At 32.4% G+C, this 26,291-nt stretch overlaps 2 protein-coding genes and 1 long non-coding RNA gene across 4 annotated transcripts; 1 reads left to right on the top strand and 2 right to left on the bottom strand.

The window, feature by feature from the left end:
• The first annotated feature begins 4,445 nt into the window (after positions 1–4,445).
• LOC129319737 (transcription factor MYB98-like) lies at positions 4,446–6,203 on the top strand. The gene is made up of 3 exons (XM_054964813.1): positions 4,446–5,062; positions 5,222–5,348; positions 5,637–6,203. Exons 1-3 carry the CDS (start codon positions 4,446–4,448, stop codon positions 6,201–6,203), a joined length of 1,311 nt encoding a protein of 436 aa, XP_054820788.1.
• Positions 6,204–7,668: 1,465 nt separating this feature from the next.
• Positions 7,669–9,141, bottom strand: LOC129319342 (uncharacterized). Its single transcript, XR_008595482.1, has 2 exons — positions 8,035–9,141; positions 7,669–7,948 (listed from the first exon to the last, which is right to left on the bottom strand). It is a non-coding gene; the product is annotated as an uncharacterized LOC129319342 (long non-coding RNA).
• Positions 9,142–10,084: 943 nt separating this feature from the next.
• Positions 10,085–15,635, bottom strand: LOC129320291 (probable boron transporter 2). 2 transcript variants are annotated; one of them, XM_054965667.1, is made up of 12 exons: positions 14,384–15,631; positions 14,139–14,221; positions 13,859–14,051; positions 13,619–13,757; positions 13,188–13,359; positions 12,817–12,983; positions 12,513–12,686; positions 12,296–12,391; positions 11,754–11,891; positions 11,355–11,674; positions 10,763–11,033; positions 10,085–10,606 (listed from the first exon to the last, which is right to left on the bottom strand). In XM_054965667.1, exons 1-12 carry the CDS (start codon positions 14,485–14,487, stop codon positions 10,319–10,321), a joined length of 2,145 nt encoding a protein of 714 aa, XP_054821642.1. In that variant the 5' UTR covers positions 14,488–15,631; the 3' UTR covers positions 10,085–10,318. The 2 variants fall into 2 exon arrangements, with proteins under 2 accessions (XP_054821642.1, XP_054821641.1); XM_054965666.1 differs by having other exon boundaries at positions 13,859–14,221; positions 14,384–15,635.
• Positions 15,636–26,291: the final 10,656 nt, after the last annotated feature.

The raw sequence follows: 26,291 nt of genomic DNA, 5'->3' as shown, positions 1-26,291 counted from the left end.
TCATATGCTGGCTGACTCAGAGGGTGAAGAACCATATGATGATGTGGTCGCCATGCAGCCAATGACTTGGACGGCGACAGACTTGGGGATGACATGTCCTGCCATGTGGCAATTGACTCAAATGTGGGCGGAATGATGTGGCTGCCATGTGGTGTTTGACTAGGATGGTAGCAGGGACTAGGGATGATGTGTAGCATGACATGGCAAGCCATGTGGCGAATGACTCAACATAGTGACAAGGTTGGGTGACGATGCTTCTCACCATGTGGGACTGAGTTGGTTGATATGGCCTATAAGTGGTAGATGAGTTAGACAGTGATGTGGTTAGATCATGATGTGCCATGCCACGTGATGGATGGCTCAACAGTGATATGGACTTGAGGCATGCCGTGTCCTAACACGTGGCAGTTGACTCTAACGTGACTAAGACTGTGGGCTGTGACTTACGTGACCTATAAGTGGAGGATGACTCAGACCATGACAAGGAGTTCAGTCTCACATTACATGCCACATGGCAGACGAGTCAGACAATGATGTGTTTTAAGAACAACTTGTTAGGCCTCATTTCATGCCATGTGGTGAATGACTCAAACGGTGATAGGGTTTGGTAGGTCACGTGGATGGCCATGTAGCTGATGACTCATATGGTGATGAGACTTCTAGGTGACGTGTCTAGCTATGGGGTTGCTGACTCGGATGGTGATGGGACTTTGGGATGACGTGTCGTCCCTTGCAGCTACTGACTCGGATGGTGATGGTCACTGGGGATGACGTGAACGTCCATGTGGTTCTCGACTCAGACGGTGTTGGGATTGTGAGATGACGTGTCTGTCCATGTGTATGATTCGGACTGTGACCGGTTCATGTGACGTCGTGTTGGGCCATGTGGCTTGTGACTCAGACATTGACGGGAATGGGTGATGACATCGCTGACAATGTAGGGGTGACTGACCGACTGTTATTATGAGGCAACTTGACGTGGGCAAGTTTTTGGTGGCACCGGCGTTGTCATCTCAATCTACTTTTTCGGCAATAACAGTATTCTGTTCAGAGTCAGCGGCCAAACCTTCGAAGGTACGAATTCATATTTGCTCTTTAATTAATGACGGAAAACTTTGTTTGCAGTCCATGTCTATCTTTCACATTTTTATATTCATATTTTCGATTTTTGTTTAGTTTTGATTTTTGAGTACTCACGTTCAATACACGTTGCATGATGAATAGATTTTAGAAGACCTGAGAAACCCTGCTTTGCATACTTACTTGGAGAGGAAGACGATCGGGAATCTACAAGAATGCTGAGGTTGGTTTCAAAGAGAATTTTGGGAGCAGCTTCTCGGGAGGCGTCGTCGCCGAAGCTTCTGGTTCTGCCCCGATTTTACACCAGAGGGCTGCTGAGGGAACCGGCCATCAGCTGCTTGTAGGGATGACCATGAAACACCCGATTAAAGATGACGGAAAGGCCCAAAATATGGTTGGTGCACTGGCTACTGCTTCTTCATCTGCTGGCACGCGATCCTGCTTTTGTTCGTGACAAATAGTTTAATTTTAAACTGTTTGAATACCTCTTCAATTTCCTGCTACTCTTCTCTTCTCTGTCATTTGTTTCTTCCGGAGGTTTTATACTCAATGATCGCATTATGTCCCCGAAGCAAAGCAGGCACAGACTAGATACACTACATTTGATTTGATTGGTGTTTCTCTAGTAGCTTTAAATTATTAACGTCATTAGCGAGTCACTGGGTTTTGGCATTTGGGGTATCGAAGGTGTAGGGATGGTGACCTGATTTGATTGGTGTTTTTGTTCCTCCCCTTGTTGTAGATGTTTGACTTCTATGAAAATTCCAGTTTTCGTTAAGCTCTCATCGTACTCATTGCCCTATTTTTGACTTGGGTTCTCAGAGTATTCGAGGACTTTGAATTCGACGAGAAGGATCTGTGATCGGAGGAAAGCTTGTGGGATTTAATTTGTACGAGAGCCGGATGAGGCACTACGGAGTTTCTCGAAGTATTGCTGAGAAACAAAGGCTATTTCCTGTGTTCAAAGCCAATGCCGTAGAAGTCCAGAACCTAAACAAGATGAGTTTACCATACGAACTAGAACTGTGAACTTTCTTTCTGACAGTCTCGATCGGAAGTGAATATTGCGTGGGTTTCCCCGAAGAGGATGTCTAAATGTGGGTCCCGAAAAGGCTTTTCAGGGAAAGTGCATGAACTCACCTATCGTTTTCAGGATTTGTGTTTGTCTAGTTGCGGTTACTTTCTAATGTTCATGGAAGCTGTTACGATTTGTCTAGTTGCAGGATTAAGTGTAACGTTGATGGTGCTGAAACTGATATGCAAGACCTTGATGCATGCAGTGGTATATTTCGGGATTCTGATGGTGCTTGGTTAGCAGGGTTCTCTCAGTTCCTACTTGTTCTCCCTTATGACATGTTATCTTTGAATCAGACTGTAAGCAACTGGTTGAAAGTTTCGATACTAGCAACAGGAACAGATTGGTACTCTCTTCAGTTTGGATGAGGATCAATGAGATGATCAAGAAGAATTGGGGATGTTCACGTTCATTTTGCTCAAAGGGAGTGTAATAGAGTTGCTTATAGATTGGAAAAATTTCAGTTTAAGTAATAGGAATTTATTTTCATTTTGTGAGGTCGTTGATTGAAAACGATGCCATGGGATCAATATTCCCCAGTTTATTATGTAATTTTTTTTTTGCTTTTAGGGGTATATCTTCTCTCATTTATATCAAAAAAGAAAAGAAAAGAATCGTTATCAATGCATCGTGATATTATAAGTGAGAGTGGGTAGTGACATGGGAACGCAGTTCCATATATGTATGTATGTATGGTATGTATGTATGTATGTGCCAATTGCAAGTGCCAACCCATTCTTGACAGGGTAACAATTAATGCTGATTGAACAGATCAAAAGCTTCGAAAAATATTTACTTATTTACCGATGTATCTGGTTAAACATTTCAGTCCACGGGCATTTGTTGCTTGTATTTATAATGATTTTTCTTGCTTAAGTTACATAGGTAGTGTACTATAATTTACAATTTCAATGCAACGAGGATGACTATTTTATCACAATAATAGGATGATTTAAAACCACGTGTAACTTGCACACAATTTTATCACCAACAAGAATACTTCAATATTTTGTGCAAAAAAAAAAAAAGAATACTTCAATACAATTTCGTGATATAATAACAATATGATAAATTTTAAATCTGATTAAAAATAAAAGACCTATTTAGAACATATATGTGTGTGTTTTCATATTACTATTATTAATATGATAAACTTCATTGTATAAACAGATTTGAAGATAAGAGGCCTAGAATTAAAATTCTACTTTTATTTCATTCACATAATCCATTAATTTATACCTGATTCGCTTCTTCCAGGTCTGCTTCATCCCATGACTTTGTATGCATAGGTTGAGCTATTCATTTGAGTTCTTTCTTTCTTTTTCTTTCTTTCTTTTTTCTACATAATATTCTCAAATCGTCCTATTCTTTTCTATACTGATTTTAAAAGCACATTCTTCTACATGAATATGAGGCATTTGGAATTTTAACTCTTGAGTTTTCTTTAAAATGTCAAACAAGTTATAAAAGATATACATTTTTTCTTATTAATAGAATAATGAGACACGGGTTATTTATTTATTTTATTGAACAAGCTAGATATATATGAGATACTTAAAAAATAATCTGACTTCTTTAGTTCACATTAGGGACTCTTGATTTAAACACTTTGTCACCCAAAAAAACCTTTAAAATTGTCTTTATTACAACTTTTAATGAAACCGATTGAAAATTGTTAACTCTCGTCAGTTTATTTCACTCAAGCTTTTCAGTTAACTTTTATGCCTAAAAAATGTGGCTTGTTCTATCTCCCTCTGCAGCTTCACCAAAAGCACCCCTCCGAGCTTAATCAATCTTACACGAAGAGTCACATTACCTACATTGATTAGTTTTCCCATCACCAGTTTACAAAGCTTATGGAACAAAATTCATAGCTACACTTGTTCAAACTCTGACCAAGATTGATAGTTAAACCCAGTAGCTTCACCAACTTATCTATGAAGCCGCACGTACTGTATAGAATTTACTCATGTAAACGAATGTTTGACTACAATAATGGTGAAAACATAACGGGAAAGGTATTATACTTGTACTTTATTCATCTTAATGACACTTACCAACGTAGTCATCAAATTAAAAGGTAAATAATATCAATAATGATACAGTGCTGGATGAGGGCACCTTTTTTTGCTCCATTGTTTCAAAATATGAAGCAATTTAGGCCATTGGATGCATCCAAATGAATTAATTGCCATGCAATTAATGCATTCTCATCCTCTCCTATTAAGGAAGATGGCTTGAAACGTTGAAGCTGGCTCTTAGCCTCAATATTTCTGTTACTCTTTCTGTCATGGATCTTCACACAAATCTCAGAGATCACTCTTACACCTCACAGCCAATGCATCTTCAAGAAACCTACCTGAAGCCTAATATGAAATTAGATGATGAATCTCCTTTTGGGGTTCCTAATTCATCATCACAGGGTTTCTTGCAAGATTTTAATTACCATGTTGATCATCATCATAACCAGGTTCACCTTAATGGGTCTTCTTCATCCAACCCAGCTTTTGGGATTCATACTTGGAGTTTTGATTCTTTTGACAATTTTGATGTTTACGAGTGCAAGCCTTTTGTTGAGATCAATAAGGGGCAAGCTCTGATTTTGGATAATACGCAATATGGAGCTAATTGTAGCTTGAACGTCCCTCAGAGAAGTCATCAAGTCAATAAGAACCAAACCTATGTGCCTTCTTTCAATTCTCAGGAAATTACAAAGCCTGTGAATTTTGTTGTGCCAGATGAACTCTCATGCATATACCCTTCCATGAATTATTACAGAAAAGTTGGCTTCATCAATAAGAAAAGTAATAGGGTATCATCGTCTCTAACCAGTACTAGAAGGATGAGTAACAGGCTTCGCAAGAAATCCAACTCTGTAAAGGGCCAATGGACCATAGAAGAAGATAGGTACATACAGTGAGTTTAATTTTCAATGATCATTATCTGTCAATGTTGAACCAAGCAAGCCAGCCGCTCTTTTAGTTAGTTAATTTTGTGTTGCATTATTATATAATGTATATTCTTTGTCCAATTTTTGATTCTGCATGTATATTGGGGTGAAAACAGGTTGTTGATTCAATTGGTAGAACAATATGGAGTGAGAAAGTGGTCTCATATTGCTCAGATGTTGCCAGGAAGAATAGGCAAACAGTGCAGAGAGAGATGGCATAATCATCTAAGACCTGACATAAAGGTTTTATTTTGCCACATTACCATACATTTTTCCTTACTCAGATTCCTATTATAAGAAAATTAAATCAAATCACTTACAGAAATGTCAACCCATGAAGAAGTACGTGAGCAAACACATATTCTTTTCTTTCCATACCTTTTTGGTCAGAGTTCTCTTTCTATACTGTATGGAACTGATCATAATTCATAACCTGATTTCTCTCTTTAATGTAACTTTTGATACGTTCATTCACAGTTAATGTATTATATATCTGTTTTGTATATGCTGAATTTATTGTATGACTTGCAGAAGGAGACATGGACAGAAGAAGAAGACAAAATACTGATAGAAGCGCATGGAGAGATTGGAAACAAATGGGCAGAGATAGCCAAGAGATTGCCAGGAAGAACAGAAAACTCCATAAAGAACCATTGGAACGCGACAAAGAGAAGACAATTCTCAAAGAGAAAATGTCGCTCAAAGAACCCAAGAACCTCTCTTCTGCAAGAATATATCAAAAGCTTGAACTTAGACCAAAACCCACCATTAGACTATCGCAAAGGATCATCATCATCATCATCTTCTGCTGCTACTAACACTGCTGCAACCATAAGAGAACCTGATGAAGCATCTCACTCTCAGTTAATACGTACTGCTTCCAATGAGGATCGATTGGTGGCGAATTGCGGGTTTAAGGAGGCCGAAGAGTTTTGCTTTGACGAGAGCTTTCTCGGAGAAGGTGGGTGCAGCAACATTGAATGTGTGCTAGACGACGACGACGATATGGGTCGTGAGAAGTTTGAAGAAGATCAGAAGGAGGAGCTGGATTTAGTGGAGATGATGTCTCGGGTCAATCAAACTATTATTGATATGTAACGTACGCACCCTGCATTCTAACTCGATGCTGTCCGTTTAATGTTGTTTGTCTGAAACTTTGCCTCACTGTTTTATGCTCCTTGTTATTGTGGGAGCAAATTTAGATACAGACACAGGAATAACGGGTTCCCATTTATCATTCGACACCATATACGCACACACACGAGTGAATTATAATAGACGTTATTAATTTATTGAACTTTGATGAAATTATATAGTTGACTTTTTTATTTTTAAAACCCAGACAGATATTTCTTAAATTTTGTTAATATATTAAACCTACTTATGATCACTTTTAAAGTTACAAACGTTTTTTCCCCCCTGCGTTTGGCATTTTGTTTGATGACAGTATACATATGGTCCCTATACATACAAACAAATGTCATCTTAAGAAAAGGGGAGACATGTAAAATCAGTATGTATAATTTATTCTTTATTTTTTAAAAAAATTATAAAGTTTGAAAATAGAAGAAAGAACTATAATTTAAATAAAACCCTTATATAAGTTATTGTAATTTAACTTTTCAAGAAAATATGTGTTCAAAAAAATTCAGACAATTCTTGTTTAATTTTCTCTCGATGTGTATGTATGATTATGAATATGATCATTCCAAATTTTATGATGAACTTAGTGGAAGATTTAAAATTTGTAAATCTTCATCATTTAGATTCAATAGTTTTATCAATATATTTATGCAAAATAGAAGCTAAAGTCAACCTCTTTTAAAACTTGGGTGCAACTTTATATAGTTCTGGTAATATGCCTATGTATGAATTAGCTCATTAAGTATACTTTAATGACCTCAATAAATATATGGCATGTTTAAAGAAATTTATTTATGTCTCTAATTTAAGATTAAGGTGGCTGGCTGGTAGCCATCCATGAATTGGGATCAGTTGTGGGAAAATGAAGGGGTAAAATTGAAAAATCATGGTACTATTAATGACCTAGTTAAAATTCCGTTAAATAAAATTTAATTTTTTTCTTTTTTATTAATTAACGTATACCTGAATTAAATATCTGCGCCCGTTTAAAAACATAATAGTTTATTGGAATTTTTGGGATACGAAACAAAATGTTTTTCCTTCGGTATTAAAAAATGTATTTTAGAAATCCAAATTGAAAATAAAAATTGTGTGCTAGTAACTTTTAAACGTTTACTACGTCTAATAATTAAATTATGATAAATATAAAATTTTCTTAAGAAGATTGATTATTTTATTACTAAAAACATACATTTGTTTGACAACATAATATTTAAACGACAAATAATACAAGAAAGTTTATCAAACTTAAAAGTTTTTATTTACTGCCGTTTTTGACCTGTATCGGAAATATTAGATTCCTAATTGATTTCGTCAAACAAATTTTTATTTGTTTGGAAAAGACTTTAAAAAAAATTTAAGACAATAATAAAGTGAGAGTTGATACTTTTGGCCAGAACTCAGAAGTGAAAGTTGATACTTGATACAGTCGATATTAAAAATCAATATTAATACGAAATATATTCAACCAAAAAAATGTAATAAGCCGCTCCACACATAGAAACCTACCCGCATAGGCAAATAACTTTACAAAGCTTTACTTTCAAAAAGAAAACAGAAAAAAAAAAAAAAAAAACTTTACAAAGTTGGGTTTTTACTTTTTACGAACACACGCTGAACAGGGTTGTACCTTTTAATATTCTTTTGCTTCTCGATAATCGAACGAATCGCTGGTCCCACCGGGTAAACGTGGAAGAAAACTTGATCCAAAATTAAAATCATGGGAAGATTAGAGAAATCAAAGATATTTGACCCCAAAAAAAGAAGATAAGAGTTAGTGAGTTACCATAGCAGTGCATGAATGCTCTGAATGAGATAACAAATTGAAGACACAAGATGGTGTCGTATCTGCGGGTAGAGGAGAGAATGACATCACTAGAATTTGATAGACCATATTATGGAGATGGAGACAGTGGGAAGTGAGTGTGCATTCCACTAGCTTGTGTTTCTTATCCCTCTATCTTATATGGGTCCTCTCTTCAACCCACACTCCTACGCAATCTGTGCCAGTTTCCATAATGCTCAAAATATGGCGCCAACAAAAACATCATGCTCTGTCTGTCAGACACCATTCATCATGCTTGTTTGTACATTTTCAAGAGTTAAGTGCAGAGTTTAAGCCTGATGACAAATATACTGATGTCACTTCTTGCCACTTTGGCAAGGCGTGCCGACTAAGTCATCACTCGAAGAATAAGATTTACCTAAAATTCGTGATGTCTTCTACCAAGTTTTCCAATATGAAAATATCCAGAATATTTCTTTTTTACGATCCTCAATCATGTGATATTGACTGATTAAGATATTTATTATATTTTAATTCATAATAACAGATAAGAGCAGACACTTAAAAAATCCCGTACGAAATTTTGTTGTCATTGAAAAGTAGGAGATGCAAGTCTGTCTTCCCCGCTCTGATCGACCTTGTACAAGAGAGCTCACCTTGAGAGTATATTACTGGACAGGAGGATTACTTCGCTTTCAAACTCATGGAGTTATACTTTGAAAAAATTATATCTGGATCCTATAAAAAAAAAAATTATGATTAAGAGGTCTTATAAAATTTACAAAAAGTTGTGCCAAGCTGTAGTCGCCCTTGATTAAATTATAAATATACAGGATTTGAAATTTTAAAATATTTTTTTGAATTTTATGAGGCTTTTTTTTTTATATGAAACCTGTGTATAATTTTCCAAATTACTTTTGGTTCGTCCAGATCTTTACGTCCCTCATCCTGTACAGCTAAAGCAAAAGCATAATGAAAAGCAGGTGTTACAATGGCTTTGAAGTTTGAACACCTCCTTTGCCACCTACTTGAGATCAATACCCCGAAGCAGTTTTAACATGGGTTCGTCTGCGTTGCTGAGCACCGAGCTGCTCATCAGTCAACCAGAATCTGGGCCATTCAGATTTTTTTTTTTCATTTTAATTGTAATTTTATATTTATTAAAATAAAAATTTATAATTTTTTGTAAATATGTTCATTATCTGGATAATACTGGTCTAATTTAAATAGTCTAATTTAATATTATAATTTTTTAAAATTGACTATTTATATATACTTTGACAATTCAGATTCAATATTAAATTTTTATCTGGGAGGTCAAATTTAAATTTTTTATTTTTTATTTTGATAAATATAATATTAAAAAATAAAATATACAATCTTTTAACTATGACTTGTTAAAAAATATTTTTTAAAAAAATTACAAGTCAAAAATTTTAAATTTAAACAGTACAAAATACATTTAGGTAGTCAATATATAAAAAATATAAAAATTTTAATATTAAATAAAACCTCCAAATTAAATATAGACTAAATTAGTCATGAAAAAGTTTATTAATTTTTTATAATTTTTATAAATTTTTATTTTAAAACATATTAAATTAATTTTTTAAATTTGAACCATTCAAATTAACAATGAATGATCCAGATTGGGGTGATGACCACTCAAGATAAATCCGTTGTAACATATATGTACAAACAATTCAAGGTGTGTGCTGACAAGTCATTTCAAAACTACACCATCTTCCTTTTTAAAAGTAAAAAGTCAAAGAAGAGGGGGATACATGATGGAATTTATACAACAGATACCATCATCATCTATGTTTTCCACGAAAATAATTGTGAGTAAAAAGGAAAAAGTGAACCACTTGAAGCTCTGTTAAGGTCCTTCGCATATTTAACTTAATGATTCTTCGAAAAGTAAATTTGGCACTAACCATCCATAGGCGACTTCATTTCGCCAGAGAACAGTGATATCAAAGCATATCAACCCTCTCTTTCTATATCCCCTTCTTCAAATGTAAACTGCATAAAATTTAACCAACGCAGATAGCTCAAATATTGTTTCCATCAACATAAAACATCCCTGCCCATCTACATTAACAAGGAACAATGCAGTCAAACAACAAACTACGGTAAAACTTTAGAAGAGAAGAAATAGAAATGTAGAAGATTGCCTTTCATTACATGTATAAAGCACAAGACCTCTAGAGCACCACTTACAACTATTCTCTACAGTCTTAAAGATACCATTTCAGCTTGAAGACGAAGCATTAATATCTTGTCAAGGAATTGAAGACCCTGGACTAGGAGTTTGCTTTGACATGATCTCTTTTTTGGGTGATCCTAGGCTGCTTTCCCCTCTCAATTCAGTAACTCGAGGGCTGTGCATCCTTCGCACTAGCTGTGGACTATTAGCAGGTCTTATATCACCAAATGAAGTTGGTGTTGAACTAGTTGTTTTCGGGCTGTGGATGCCACGAATCTCCCCACGGCTCCTAGTAATAATCTCATCAAGAATTTCCCCACCACTAACGTTGACAGTTGTTGCCGGAGTTTGACTACTTGGATCCTGTCAGATATCAAAACAACCAAAAAGCTTTGACAGACACATGATATAATACTAGGTTGTCTGATGTCATTCTATAATGGTCTCGGGCCAAAAAATAATGTCATTCTATAATGGTCAGTGAAATTATAGATGGAATAAATGACACGATCTACTTACTTCAAATGCCATGTTGAAAGCAACAGCAGGCGCTTCCTCGTAGGCTGCAGCATCCAACTCTTGAAGATGTACTCCTTTAAGAAACTTAGGAAGGATATATTGGCGTGCTGGGACAAGAAGCATGATTAACAGCGGGAAAAGGACCCCAGCAATTGGTATCCAAGTTACACCAAAGCATGCAAGCAAGTAAGCTGTTTGTAACAGAGTAAACATGGCAACTGTTTTGAAGGGCACAGTCTCAATAGAAGTTGCATGCATTTTCTCCAGCACCCTAGTAAAACAAGGGGAAGATAAGAGTCACTATCACCTTCGCATTCTTTAGTCAGAATTGATCATGTTAAGTGCATGCATACATATAAATAATTCACGGGTATGTGTGTATTTGCATGCATCTATAATCAATTATGCACACATGCACTATCCCCATTAGCTATCACCCACACATATTGATTGAGAAACAAGAGATAAAGATGCATGTTCTTTATGCACCAAAACTAGGAGGTTGATGCGGGAAGGAAATTTTATGACGCCACTTAGTTCACAAGTCACAGAAAGTTTAGGGAGTAGCAATGAAAAAATTGCAATTATGTACATGTATCTTCGATTTGGAGCGGTTAACAGAAACAATATTCTCTCCCAGAACTGATTTCCTGGCAGACTCTCTATAGCCATGAAAGCAAAGTAGCCCCACAGGACTGAAGTTGGTATCTTCTTCAAAACAGGCATAGCAGCAACACAACCACCAACCATCAATGCCTGTAGCAGATTGCTGAGGCGCTGTTCTTTAACTTCAACAGGCAAAAGATCATCAACATCCTTGTCCACATCAAACACTATCTCATCAACAGGGGCATCCACGTATCCTTGAATGGAAGCGAGTTGGATGGTGGACTCCTTCAGCCCTTTCAACCTCTGCTTGGAAAGAAAAACAATGGTTAGGATAGAATATCAAAGTTTTAAAATCCACATGAATCTATATGACTACATTTACCAGAGCAGGTGGCATTTGATGGACCAGTGGAGTGTGCATTTCATCGTATGCTTCTTGCATATTCTGGTACAACTGGCCTAGGTTCATATTTTTCCGCATACTTTGTTGTGCAGTTGATATAAGCTTTCTCCTCAAGAGCTATTTCCAACCAAAAAAAAAAAAAACAAAATAAAATCATATGGGATATATTTATCATATATATATAAATATATATCCCAGCCATAAGCAAAGAATAACAAAATGGATGATACAGACTTTACAATGTAGCAAGTGAAGCAATGACATGTGAATAAGATGATCTGTTGTTTTAGAATGAAGGAGACGGAAACAGGTGGGATGAGTGACAATATTGAATGCGACTTTATACTAACGGCATGCATAATCCAAGAAAAGGCAAAATAAGAATAATATGCAAGACAGGGATAATCATTCAATAACAAAAACTGATTTGAATTACATGCTTGAACAAAAATAAAAGACAGTTTATCTTTTTTTAATCTGATAAAATATTTGCATTCAAAGGTTAGTAAAGTTGATAATACCTGATGTTTCAGAGTAGCTAAGCTTTTTGTATGCATTGGAGATTGTGGAATGACCCCATTGGAAGGAGGGATTCCAATAAGCCCACACAACAAAGTCTGGCGAGAAATTGGAAGAGTTTACCAAAAAATCATTAATTTGTTATATGTACCATAGAGGATATTGTTAGCTGTTAGCTGGAATAGCAATAAAATTCATTATCTCAATTAAATGACTAACCAAAAAGCCCAAAAGAAGAAGGTCGTAATGATAGGAAGAAGGTTTTCTTAGATTGAACTCCTTCTGCTGTGCAAGTTGTGATGCAACACTGTGATCAAAGTAGTAAAGTACAGCAATCATAGTTGCTGGTATAAATGCTCCAATAATATACACAGCAGGAACATCCAACATTTCCTGCACAACATAACAAACATGAGCACCCAGCCACACTTTTGAGAGGAAAAGCTAGAATGTGGTTTTCCATACAGTTAAAGCATTCATTGCACTCAACAAGAGATATGTACGCTTTAAATTTCAGAATCACCTTGATAACTGTCCAATTTGAGTATGCACCAGGAGACCATGGATTTGGACTGAAGAGTCGCCTTGGGACCCCTCTTGGGACCTCATTAACTGGTATGTAAGATACAGCAGTCCAAACTAACACCAATAGTGGGACTCCATAATCAGCTATAAATCCCCTAAGCCAACCTATTTGACCACATTTAATAGGATGGGAAAATTAAAAATAATTAATCACTATGCTGCAGAAACAAATTAACAGAATGCATAGAGGAAGCAGACCACAGAACATGGATGTGGTTAATTTTAAGTCAAGTCAAACTTGTGGCCTATCATGTTAAGTATAATAAGTTCCTTCCAAACTTGTTAAATAAGTATAAGTATAACCAATACCTGTCCCATAGCGCCAGGATCTGGCTTTGCGACTTTGCAGTGCTGTCAGAAGAAGGCCAAATGACAAAACCAAAGCAAACATTCCATTGCCAAACAGCCAAGATGGTTGGAGTGCAATCAAACTGGTGCTTTCTCTCTGATTCTTGGGTACACCAAACTCTTCCACAAGTCCCTTTAAGATGGAGATTATAAAAATTAGAAACTCTGCCATGATGGGTGTTTTTTTTTTTTTAATAAAAAATTAGAAACTGGGTTCCAACAAAAACGATGTCAACTGCTTGTGGATACAGGTTGCTGTTTGTGAATCAAATTATCAAACTCAGACTACTCAATAAAAATAGTTTTTGGATAATGTTCACAACAAGAATTTTAGCAACCGTTGTTCCACTAAGAATCTACCACTTGATATGGATGAGCGCCAGCATTTTTACCCTTATAGCCTGCTGCATAAAGAGCATAGCAATAAGCAGACCAAATAATTCCCCAGCAATGCGTGTGAATCTGTTGATTATGGAGCATGCACCAAGAATAGCCAACAAAAAGAGCAACAAGGCTGTCCAAACACACACCCTGAAATCAACAAATTGAAGAGAGTTACACCAGTTCCATATTAATCTCATTCCAATTACACATAAAAACCATCAAATAACCACCGAAGAGTTCAAAAATACCATCCAGTCCAAGGAAGGAAGAGTTTGTGACCCAAATCCTCTCTATCCTTAGCAAAGTTATACATAAATGTATACATCAGAACTGTTGGCTCAGCTACACCGAGAATGAGGAGAGGTTGCCCTCCAAGGATTGAATGGATAACACCACAGAGTGCTGTTGATGCAAGAGTCTGCACTGCAGTCAGAGTTCCATCTGCAGAATATAATTCAATAAAGCTTTTTAGAGAATGGCCATCAAAATACCAACAGACCATTGTCACTCTGAAGATTGACCTTTTACCTGTATTTCTATCCAGTTGCTCTCCAAAAGAAATAACTGGAATTGCTGAAGCAAAAAATATGTATGTGGTTGGGGCAAGAATCCTGATTGACACAGTATATGAATTAGGAACTTATTAAAAAAAAAGTCCCTTGGTGATTCATGAGCAAATATGAATTTGTATCTTTAGAAAATATCAGAACATACAAAACCATATTATCATCTACTTGGAAATTACAATTATGCAGAATAAGAAAATCACAAACCTTATACCCGCTAGGAAACCACTTGTCCAATCTTCTTTGTAGCATACAATTCTTCCTTTGAGGTCATTCTTGATCCCTTCGAAGGGAACAAATGTTTCTTCCATATGGTGGGGTATAACAAGTATAAATACAAATCCTTAAGTTTTGGTTTGAAATAAGTGCGTGGACTTCAGAGGCAAAATAGTGATTAAAGTTGCATAGATAAAAATGCTTAGAAAACTAAAGGCAGGGAGACGTGAGTCCGATTGATCATCCTAAGGTTTGAATCGGAAAATTGGAAAAAAGGCGTGTTCACTTGTTAATTGATCTAGTCCATCAGGTCCTTGAAGGGGAAAATGAATAAAAGAATCCAAATGAAGAATTTACATGTTGGAGAACTAATGAGAAGAATATTTTGATATAATGTTATCAAGGACCAAAGAATAAGTTAGACAAAGAATCAAACACTACTTGGATTGCATATCCAGAAAACTAATTAAGTTAACGAGATGCATAGATGCTCTCCAATAGCTAGAATGAAGACTACCCCCGAAACATGACACAGCCTGGACCCATAGTCTCCTCGTTCTCAAGAAAACCAGACAGGCCTTCCATTAATCACCAAGGTAGAACAAATGTAAGCCTGTAGTAGCAAAGAAGCAGTAGTCCAGTTACATGGTACACTTCACTCACGAAAACCGACGCTAATCGAATTCAATCTCTAAAGCCAGCGCTTCGGAAGGAAAGCAAACCGAATTAACGAGGAGGCATAGTAGCAACCTGCATTTGATTTGACTACATCACCTTCAGAAGAATGGGCATTAGCGGATGAAATAAGACGAAGCCCGACCCATATGAAGAAATAGAAAGATTAACGAGATTCCATGACTTAAAAACTATGACAGGAATGATTCAGAAGACTTTTGCTGAACCGGGCATTAATCAAATAAAGGTAAGTTACATTATTCGGCAAGAGAAGGAAGGAAATGAAGGGATTGGAGCAGTCAAGTAGAGATGAAGAGAGATTGAAGTTACATTAAAATGAGCTACAAGAGAAGAGAAGTCTATCGCAGACAAGATTCAGAACCCACTAGGGCGAAGGAGGCAGGAAGGATTGCCGAGGCAACAAAATGAGCAAAGCGAGAGAAAGGGAGATAACCGTGAAATGATAGGATTTTCTCGTGACCATGAATCTGGCAAGACCAACCATATATATAGGGGTCTCGAACTGACCGCGAGACGAAAGAAAACCGTGAATGAGGTTCCTCACAAACAAGCATACTACTGCAGTAAAAGATGCACAAAACAGAAGTCTTCTCTCTCTCCCTTTTTTTTTTAAGTGAAAAGCGGCAATTCATTCATTCATTAACTCAAAAATCACACGACAAGAAAAATTATCTCAAAAATCAACTTTACAGCCACAAGAGAAGGCCTTAAAATAGGAAAACCAGGCCAAAAACAATTGCTATCCGGTGTGCCAGCGCGCTGCGGGTTCGAATCTGGAGAGGAATCTCTCCTTTTTTTGCCCTTCATTTCTCCCCATTTTTTCAGTGCTCCTCACCATTCATATTATTTTATTAAATAATTTTTTTAATTATAAAATTAATAAATGGTGAGGATTGGAAGAATGAGGGAATAAAATGGAGTCTCCGTTCGGATCCCAGTACTGCGTCTTTCTGACATTGTGACTGTGACGTATGTATGCACAAGTGTATATAAAATAGTCTTCTCTTTTGAAGTTATTTGAGAACCATTTTCATGTTTTCTTTTTCCATTTGAGTTTCTTTCCGTTCAGATGTGTTTGTTAAAAGAAAGAGAAGCAAACGCTGCAATCAATGTTAACATTTATACCTTCATATCTTCTTATAAGATACTCTCTTTGTTAAAAAATTTAAAGTATTTTTAATTAAATTTTACCTTTTAATAAAATAATTACCTATTTTTAAATTAATTTCATCTTTTTATATTTATCCTTATTAAACACCTATAATAAATATAAAATTATTATCAATGGGAGCACTTTTGAAAAAAAAAAATAATTACACATCAAAAGAATAAAAATATTTTAAATTTTTGAACATCCAACCTAAAAAAATGTCTTATGTTTTTTAATAGAGGGAGTAGCTGTTAACTATTTTCTAGATTGAATACATTAGTTAAAATTAGTCTGAGTGTTGAAATTTTTTACAAACTTTCTAAAATTACTTTTAGATAGGTACTATAACTCATTGACGAGAGGGGATGGAAGAAGTGATTAATGAAAAATAATAATACAACAGCAGCTACTTATACTTTGATTGAGTTGTGTTTTTTATTTCCTCATGCTTTCTTTCATTGTTTTCACTTCTTTTAAGTTAGTCTGTTTGCAAGTCTCCATGATTTTAAAAATACCCATAAAGACTATAAACTTGTGCTATAAACTTGACTGTCATGCGTGTTTAAGTTTGCCTTCATCTCCCGCGTTCTGTTAAATACAAATATACAAGGAAGCTTTTTTTGACCTACGAGTCTCAAGGTCTCAATTGCAATTGTTTTCAACTGTGAAAGGACTGAACTGCCCTTAATAAGTGAGAATATTTGTGCTCATGTTGACCGGACAAAATTAACAACCAAAATTCAATTATTTATAATAAGAAGTCTGTTTATTCACGAGAATCTACTTGAGTTTACACTTGTACTTAGAAAATTTACAAGTTGACTAAATAAAATTAACAACAAAAAAATCATTAATAATAAAAAATGTCTTATCATTTACAATATAAAATTCTTTCATTTACAAGAGTTTGTGTTGGCTCACACTCGTGCTTCAAAACATTTACAAGTTAACCAAATAAAATTACAACAAGAGGTTCGTAAAATATTAAGAAAATTATAATTATTTTTAATAATAATAATAATATTCATGAAAATTCATATGAGTTTATATTTGCATTTGAGGAAAAGAAAATTCACAAGTTAACCAATAAAAATCAACAATAAAATATCCATAAATAACAAGAAAAGTTCAATTTTTTGAAATAAAAAATATGTTTGTTTACTTAAAGTATTCCGTGTGAGTTTACTTAAAAGTAGTTTAGTTTTTTCACTTTTAAAAATAATTGTATCTGAAGCATTTGAGTCTACATTGTGAATGTGTTCCTTAGGTGAGCCTTGGATGTGATTCTCCTTATTTTTAATCACGCATAACCATGTTATTATCATGTTAACATATTTTTACTATGTCAAAAAAGGAGTTAAGAGAGTTACAATATAATCAACTCCGTTCGTGACAACTCATGATTGTTACATGCAATCATTAAATATGGACACAGATATTTGGATCAAATTAAAGGAATTGAAAATAATGAAATAAAACTATAAGAACTACAAACAAAACACAATTAAAATATATGGATCTATTATTATAATTTCACAGGAGCACCTAGTGTTATAATTTCTTTATTGTGGTAATATTACTTTTGAAGTAATTAAATCATAACAATGTTATCATTAATATTGGACAGATAAATTTGACTCGTTAATTTGACTAACTCAAGAATAAATTTGACTCAAATTATAATAATGAATTAAATGGTAACTTTTATGGCTAAGTATGCCAGCAAGGGAGAGAATAGGGAGATGAAGACAAGGACAACAGCCGCAAGAGGTGGAGGAAGAGAAGAAGATGAAATGCTAAGCACGGTGGAGCTCTTCTTTGTCATATTTGTGATGTCTTTGACCATGGATCACGGCGGACAATGGCACAGGTATACACCAAAGATGGTGATGCACGATGCAAAGTGAAGGCCCGAGGGTGGAGATAGAGGAATCAATATTTTTTTTAATAAAATATAAAAATTATATATTTTTAACTCCTTAAATTGACACATTATAGAAGTTTTGATATATTGAATAAAATTCTCATTTCAATTTTATAGTAATATTTTACACAAGCATGGTCCAACTGTTGCAAATAACTCAAAGATATAATTGTCATTGAATTTATTTATTTTCAACAAGATAACATTACAGTTGCTCTTAAAATATTGATATCATTTGATTTTATTTTTATTTTATACTTAATAACAGAAATTATAAAAATTATTATCAACAAACTTTATAAAACATTGCAATAAAAATTTTAAAATATATTGAACGAAGAACATGTCAATTAAAAGAATTAAATAGAAAATTTAATAAGTAAGTAATAGTGGTTTTATATTGAATAGAGTTTTAGCTCTTAGTAATGCATTCAAATCATTCAATACTTACAAAGAAGATCAAATATTCTCTAATTTAATGGTAGTTTATGTTGAAAAATAAAATTTTAAAAAATTTATCATAAACATGATAATTCATTATTCTTACACCATGTAAAATTAATGAGTAAAACTTAAAAAATAATATATATATATATATATATATTTATTATATACTCCTATATATATGTAAAATTAAATATAAATATATAGATTAAAATATTTATATTATGTTGATAATATACTCCATCTGTTTAAAAATAGAAGGCATTTTTTAAGAAGTTGATTGTTTAAAAATGTAAAATATTTTTAGTCATTCGAAGTGTAATCATTGTTTTTTTCTAAAAATGTCTCTATTAATAGTGATTTTATATTTATTATAAAATATTTAATAAAAATAAATATAAAAAGATAAAATTAATTTAAAAGTAAGTAGTTATTTTATTAAAAAATAAAATTTAATTAAAAATATTTTATATTTTTAAATTAAATGAATATATAAATTTGATCTTGCAAGGCCGACAATGATGGCGGGCAAGAAGGTCGATAGGTCTCATATTGGTGAAGGACAAAATAGGCAACCCGAATATTTTCCCTGGTGGGTCCAGCTCTAGAAATGAATTTCCGAGTTCATCGGGAAAATTTTGATTCCAAGAATTAAAATTCATCGAACCAAACCACAGAAAATGACTTTTTCCGCTCTCTCTCCTTTTCATATTCTCAAATCCATGCGAACCAAAGGTGACCTAAAGTCTGGATAATTAAACACAAGGCTTCCAAGTCCCACCTCTAGTTTTTATGGTGAAGTGTTTTTCTTTAATAAATAAGGTGTGAATAAGTTTTGGCCACAAAAAAAGTGTAAGTTAGATTTGAGAGATTGGTTAAAATCAAAGCCAAAAGTATTAACAAGATATTCACATTGGTAAGAACGAGATTCCGATACATTTTATACCAGGCTTTGTTGGCTGAAAAGTTATCTTTAATGAACTAAATTAAAAGGCTATCAAAAAAGGAAATCATTTATATACTTGAAGTTCAATTAGGTGATGAAAAATAATAAACGCAGGGAATATTCAGCTGAAGACATCACATGTCAAATGAGAAATTTTTAAATAGTTCCGGTGCCTCACATCATCTAAATAAAATTTAATGTAACATTATTTTAATTAATTTTATTCTTATAATAAAATGTCTATTTCTATTATCATTAATATTAAAATTAACTTATATTTAATATCATTTAAATATCATATTTTTATTAACCCTCACACCAGAGTATTAATTATAAACCCAAATACGATGACACGTTTTCACGCTCTGTTCACAAATTGTTCATTCAATCACGTTTTATATTCCGTATTTCATTCTTCTTCTTCTTTTTCATAACATACTCCTCTGTTCCTACAAATAGAATAGAGAAAACAGATTTTTATTTTATTTATAAATCATCTCATTAAATTTTCATTACAAATGTATCTATTTAACCTTCATTAAATGTTGAAAGAAAAAATATATTATTAAAATATGTATACTTAATTAAGGTAGAGTTAAAAAATTATCAAATTTATAAACAGAATTAATGAGTTTTAAAATTTTTCATGTATTCCGATAAATATATTGAATATGTTTTGTAAATAAGACCACATCAGTAAACATTAAAATAATTAAGAAATCACATTAATTATAAATTAAAATAAACGTGATCCGCTTCAAACTCGATCGGTACAAAACATGGGTTCACCGTTCACAGTCTGTATATTTTTATTATATTTAATTTGACAAGTTTAAATAAATTATTTCACGGAAAATAGAATTTCTTTGAAAAAAATCCGGCCTTTCCTTAAAGGGACAATCGCACACGTATGTCTGAATTCGGGACTTTATAAGAAGATTAATGGATCGGATTCCTTGATTCATCTTCCAAAGCGGATCATGGATTCATGCAGCCTTTTATTCCATTTCCCTTTCACGCCCCACTATTGCAATTGTTGTTGTTGTTGTTGTTCTCATACTATTATTATTCGGCGTTTCTCTTTCTTTTTGCCTGATGTAAATGCATGGGGTTTGATTATTTAATTTCTTGTACTTAATTTCCATTTTCTGTTTGACAGACAAAAAAAAAACTTCCATTTTATTTATATATAGTTTGATTATTTATAGTTTAACGCACAGGAGAGAACAAAGTTGCGAGCTAGTTTTATCGTTATTATATTTATTGTCCATTGTTATTCCATCTTTAAATGCATACAATATAACATTTTAGAGTGATATATACAATATTGAGTTATTAAATATATAAAGTTAAATATAGAAATCTTATCGTATTTTTTTAATATATTTATGATTCTTGCATTGGAGATTTAGGTGCTTCTAATATTATAAACGCTACTAAAAAAAAGACTTTAATAGCATTTAAAATTTTAATTTTTTGACATTCAGAAAATGCTAGAAATCTCAGTGTTATTTCAATTAAAGTTTTAGATGGACTTTCATGAATTATAAAACGTCACCAGTGTTTATTTTAATAGTGTTTTCTTTCAATTGTTACAAAATATATGATGAGAGAGAGAGAGAGAGTTGAAGGGGCACAAGCAAAACGAAAGAGCGTCAAGAGAAAAGGCTCTATTTTTTCTTTACCTGAGAGAAAAAATATATATATAAAATGAACTTATAAAAACGAGAAACAACGGCGGTTATGTTATATGTATGACAAGAAAATAGAATGGGGAGTATTTAATTAGCACGGAATTAAAAAGAAAATTTACGATGACAGACAAATTTCTAGGAAAGGGCTTTTTCCATATAAAGGTGGTATCATGCAAATGCCTCTGCGCCAATCACTTCCTTTATGCGCAGGAGGGAAAAGTGAGGGAAATAAAAAAGTGGGAGAGAAAAGTGAGGGCAAGAGAAATGTTGTAGATATATATATATATATATATATTTTCACTTGGCCACAGGAAGAAAAGTGAAGGGAAAAAAAGTAAAAAAAATAATATATAAGACTCAAATATTTTTAATTTTAATTTTTTATATCTAAATAAAAAAGATTTTAAAAAAAAAATTTATTTTTAAATTTATCCATCAATTTTTTTATTGTTACTTTTTACTTTCCTTTATTTTTAATATAATATTTATAATATAGTTACATTTTGATTATGAATTTTTATTAAACAAGTAATATATTTAATTTTTAGATTAACTAAACAAATACTAATTTTAAATTTTTAAGTTAATTTTCTGCTGAATACTTTATATTGGTTGTAATTTCAAATTTTAAAATTATTACATATTTAATAATTTAATAAATAAAATTTTAAACCAAATAAAATATTTTTTATCATTATTAAATAAAATAATTTTTAATAATATTTTTGTTCAGTCAATAATATATAATAATTTTTATTATACATAATATGTTAGAATATTAAATTTTATTATATAAATATTTTTATAAATAATAAAATTATTATTATTCATATAAAATTAATAAATTTTTTCTCCTTTCAATTTTCTCTCATTCAACAATCAATAAAAAAAAATTATTTCTAGTCATTTTCTCTCATCTTAATTTTCTCTTATTTTTATTTTTTTTACAAACCAAACACAACATTAAACTGGCTTGTGTAATTAAATTTAAATTTCATAATTTTAAGGGAGAATTACATTTTAAAAAATTATTCATAAAAAGATGAGTACATAATAAATTATTATTAAAATAAAAAAATTTTTATAATAAATTTTATATTTATAAATAGATTTTGAATGTAATTTTTCTAATTTTAAGCCCAAAAGGCTGTTTTCATGATGGGGGCATGCCCTCATTGTCAGACTTCGTTAACAGTCCTTTTCACATTGACGTGGTCCCGGAGCAGTCCTTTCTCCTTTCCAACAGTTATTGTTTATTTATTTTAGATTTTTTATTTTTAACTAACGTTTATTTATTTTAGGTTTTTCTTCTTCTTTCAGTCTCACAGGTCAGTCGCGGCCAGTGGGATGGGATGGAATCGGAGCATCCTCGTCGTGTGTTCCACCTGAAAAATAATTGAGATTAAATTTTAGTTTTATATTCCATTCTATCTTAGAAGACGTCTCATTTAATTAAGAATTAAGACAAAATTAGGATGTCTTGTAAAATGGATAACATAAAAAAATCTAAATAATAATATCTATTAAAATATTAAATTACATAACTTACTAAATTTAAAATTAAAAAAACATGATTACATAAATTGTGATGTCTTGAAATCAATTATTATAGTCCCTCTTTTTAAAAATATAAAATATTTTTAATTAAATTTTACTTCAATAAAATAATTACCTACTTTTTAATTAACACTATTTTTTTATATTTATCTTTACTAAATACTCTATAATAAATATAAAATTATTATTAACAGGGTACTTTTAAAAAAACAATAATTACATCTCGAAAGACTAAAAATGTCTTACATTTTTTAATATCTAATTTTTCAAAAAATCTCTTATATTTTTAAACAAAAGGAGCAAGTTATATCAATTGCAACAATAAAATTTACTCCTTCTATTTAAAAATGTAAAATATTTTTAATTGAATTTCACCCTTCAATAAAGTAATTACTTACTTTTAAACCGACCCTATCTTTTCATATTTACTTTTATTAAATATCCTATAATAAATATAAAGTTATTCATTAATAGAGATATTAAAAAAAATAATGATTATGCTTCAAAATATTAAAAATATTTTATATTTTTTAATATTTAATTTTTTTAAAAAATAATTTATATTATTAAATAGAGGAATATAACTTAAAAGTCAACCGAACCTAATACATCATGATATGATAGCAAACGTAATCCTAACCTTTTTTGGGCCTGCATAGAAGTATCCTATCGAAGTCAAAAAAATGTTTCGTCCTTTTTTTTTTCCAAGAAAAAGACAATTATCCAGTTACATTTTTTAGCCCCATACCAATAACCGTGAGAGTAAGCCCCCCTTCCTAATACTTTAGACTCGCCTAAATTCCAAAATATATATTGGATTGATGATTATAATTCATAACTTAAAATTATTGTTTATTTTTATACTTTTTAAATCTTCATACTTTTTTCAATCCTCAACATAAGACAAATTTAATTAACTAACTTGGCATTTATTAAAAACAGTAATAGTAATTATATCATTAAAATTGTTAAACAAATATATATAGCTTTCCAATTTTGTAGTTCTTTGCAAGAAATTCAAATTATAATAAATAAATAATGGTAAAATTGAAAAAATAATTACTCTAACTCTACTTTGTGCGCGCGCTTTGAATCAAAGGGACTTGCATGCCACTAAATTATAAGATCATTGGTAACCCTGCCTTATATTGGAAAAAAACAATACGCGCTTGAGAAACCAATAAAATAAAATAAAATATATCTTATGTTAAGGATTGTGCTATTCAGTGAATTTTAACCATGCCTATCCATGCTCAATAGATATATAGCAGACCATTCGGGATGAACTTTTCAAATAATTGAAGCTTAATTACACCTAAATAATGTCTCGATACAATAATGGATCGATAAAACATGACGTCCTTCCAGGGAAAAAATAATTATCATATTGTATGTCACGATAATGTATTTAATATAGTTGGAAAGAAAAGCCGGCCGGGAACATAAGAATTTGGGTTAGTTATAAACATATATGCCATATAATTTGCAAAGATTCTTTGCATTTGAACTATATGGATCATGGAAGCAAGAAGTGCACGTCATCTTTTGCCCTTGTTCATATTCTGTTTCAGTTCAACTATTCAGCCTCTACCTAAACACACATATACCAGCAGATAAATACCTCAGAAAGCTGAAGGAGTGGGATCATGACTATTTAAATACTAGCTAGATATTGAGTTTGAGTTTATATGAATGCAATATATATCTTTAAAGGGTTATTATATTGAACTCAATGATACTTGAATATGATCTAACTGTATTATTTAGTCAGGACAAAAAGAAACACATATCAACTTTTGCAAATTACAAAAAGCCCTTTTTTTACAAATAATGACACGCTGACTACCGATTATCTACACATTAAACCAAAATATTACATATTTTTTGGCTTATAAAATTGAAATTAAAGTATCTCTTTTAATCTAGAGATGTACATAGAGACAAGCACACTATTAATTAACAGATGATTTACCCTAAGCAACCAGTCACGCAAATTAAACAAACTATATCATTTTCAGATGCTTATAGTGGGGTTGCAGTATGGGTTTCGTTATTATTGTTCCAACTTTACTATTTTAGTTAAAAGAAAACCTCAACCGTGCAGCTAGGCGCTGGCTGGTTTATCGAGTGCTTTACTATAACTACACGCACGCACATAATTAACGTGAAAAAATAACACGGCGCACATGTTCTCCTAATTTGTGAGTTAGCTCCACACACACACATGACAATCAATATATTCCTTTTGGTTGTCCAAACATCTCTATAGCCGGCAGTTATAAGATTAATTCTTAAAAAATTTGAGTGCTATTTAAGAGGTTGTCCTTTTTCAAGTAATTTTTTTTCATACATATTTTCAGGATTCGAATCCTAGAATGATGACAATCAATATATTCTAACCAAAGAGTAAAGACATTTTATAATCTGGTATATATAGGATAATCAAACACAAGGCTTCCAATTTCTATATGATACAGCATAGAATTGATTAAAGTCATCTATGTAAGGCACGATGTCCATCTACTGTTGCTAACTTTGCAGAAGTACCACTAATCCATTGGTGCAAGACTATACATACAACGATTCTCATTCCAGTAATTAACTCTACCGTCTACGATATGCCTCAATGGTTATAAAGAAACTTTAGTGTGATTTGTACTTCTCTAAAATCACAATCTTCAGCCAACCCCAATGCATGAAACTGCGCGCTAGTTAGTGACGCATAAACCCACTATGGAAATGCAAGTGACGAGCAGCAAGCGAGCAAAAGGCGGGTAGCGGAAAAGGGATTGGCCTGTAGTTTGATAATTTCTATAAAAGGATAATGAAATTTTGCTCCCTTAAATTTGGATTATGAGTGGCATTGTTCTGAGTTTGTGCAGAATATTATCTGTCAAAGAATCATGCAAGAATGTTCGGTTTTCTTTGATAGCTTGCCAAGGTAATGAAGCTACTAATTTTTTAACAACGATTGATTCTAGAAAGATATATCCAGTTGGATGGTTTGTTGAAGTTTCATCTTTTTTGTCTCATTTTTTACTTGCTGATTTATTGACTGATAATTTTTTTGCTTCTTTTAATCATGGTACAAGTGGAACAAAAAAAGGCATGAGTTAAGTTGCCTTATTTTGCTTTATTTTTGTCTTGTTGTTTTTTTTTTGTGAATTGTGTGTTACGTTGTATTCAAGGTTTTTTTGAGTGTTTTTTTTTTGCTTTGACTATTAGTGGTTGTAATATTTTTTTGGTTATTAATAAAATTGTTATTGATTTAATATTATACATTTATTTGTTATCAATTTAATTTATGTTACATTTCATTAAGTTATGATCACAGTTTTTTGGCCGAAAAGTTCTGATCACATCAATCCTTTAGGTTTTAAAATACAAATTGAAACCTCAAAGTAATTTGATATATATAAAGCAGGTGTAGCTAAATGCGAGAACAAATTCAACTTACAAGAGTCACCTAATTTCCTTATTTCTCCTTA

Source organism: Prosopis cineraria, unplaced genomic scaffold, assembly GCF_029017545.1.
Source record: "Prosopis cineraria cultivar Desert tree isolate PC_DT_omini unplaced genomic scaffold, ASM2901754v1 PC9, whole genome shotgun sequence".
NCBI classification, from domain to species: Eukaryota; Viridiplantae; Streptophyta; class Magnoliopsida; order Fabales; family Fabaceae; genus Prosopis; species Prosopis cineraria.
The sequence above is the reverse complement of the archived record's forward strand: the minus strand, read 5'-3'. Positions and strand labels throughout refer to the sequence as shown.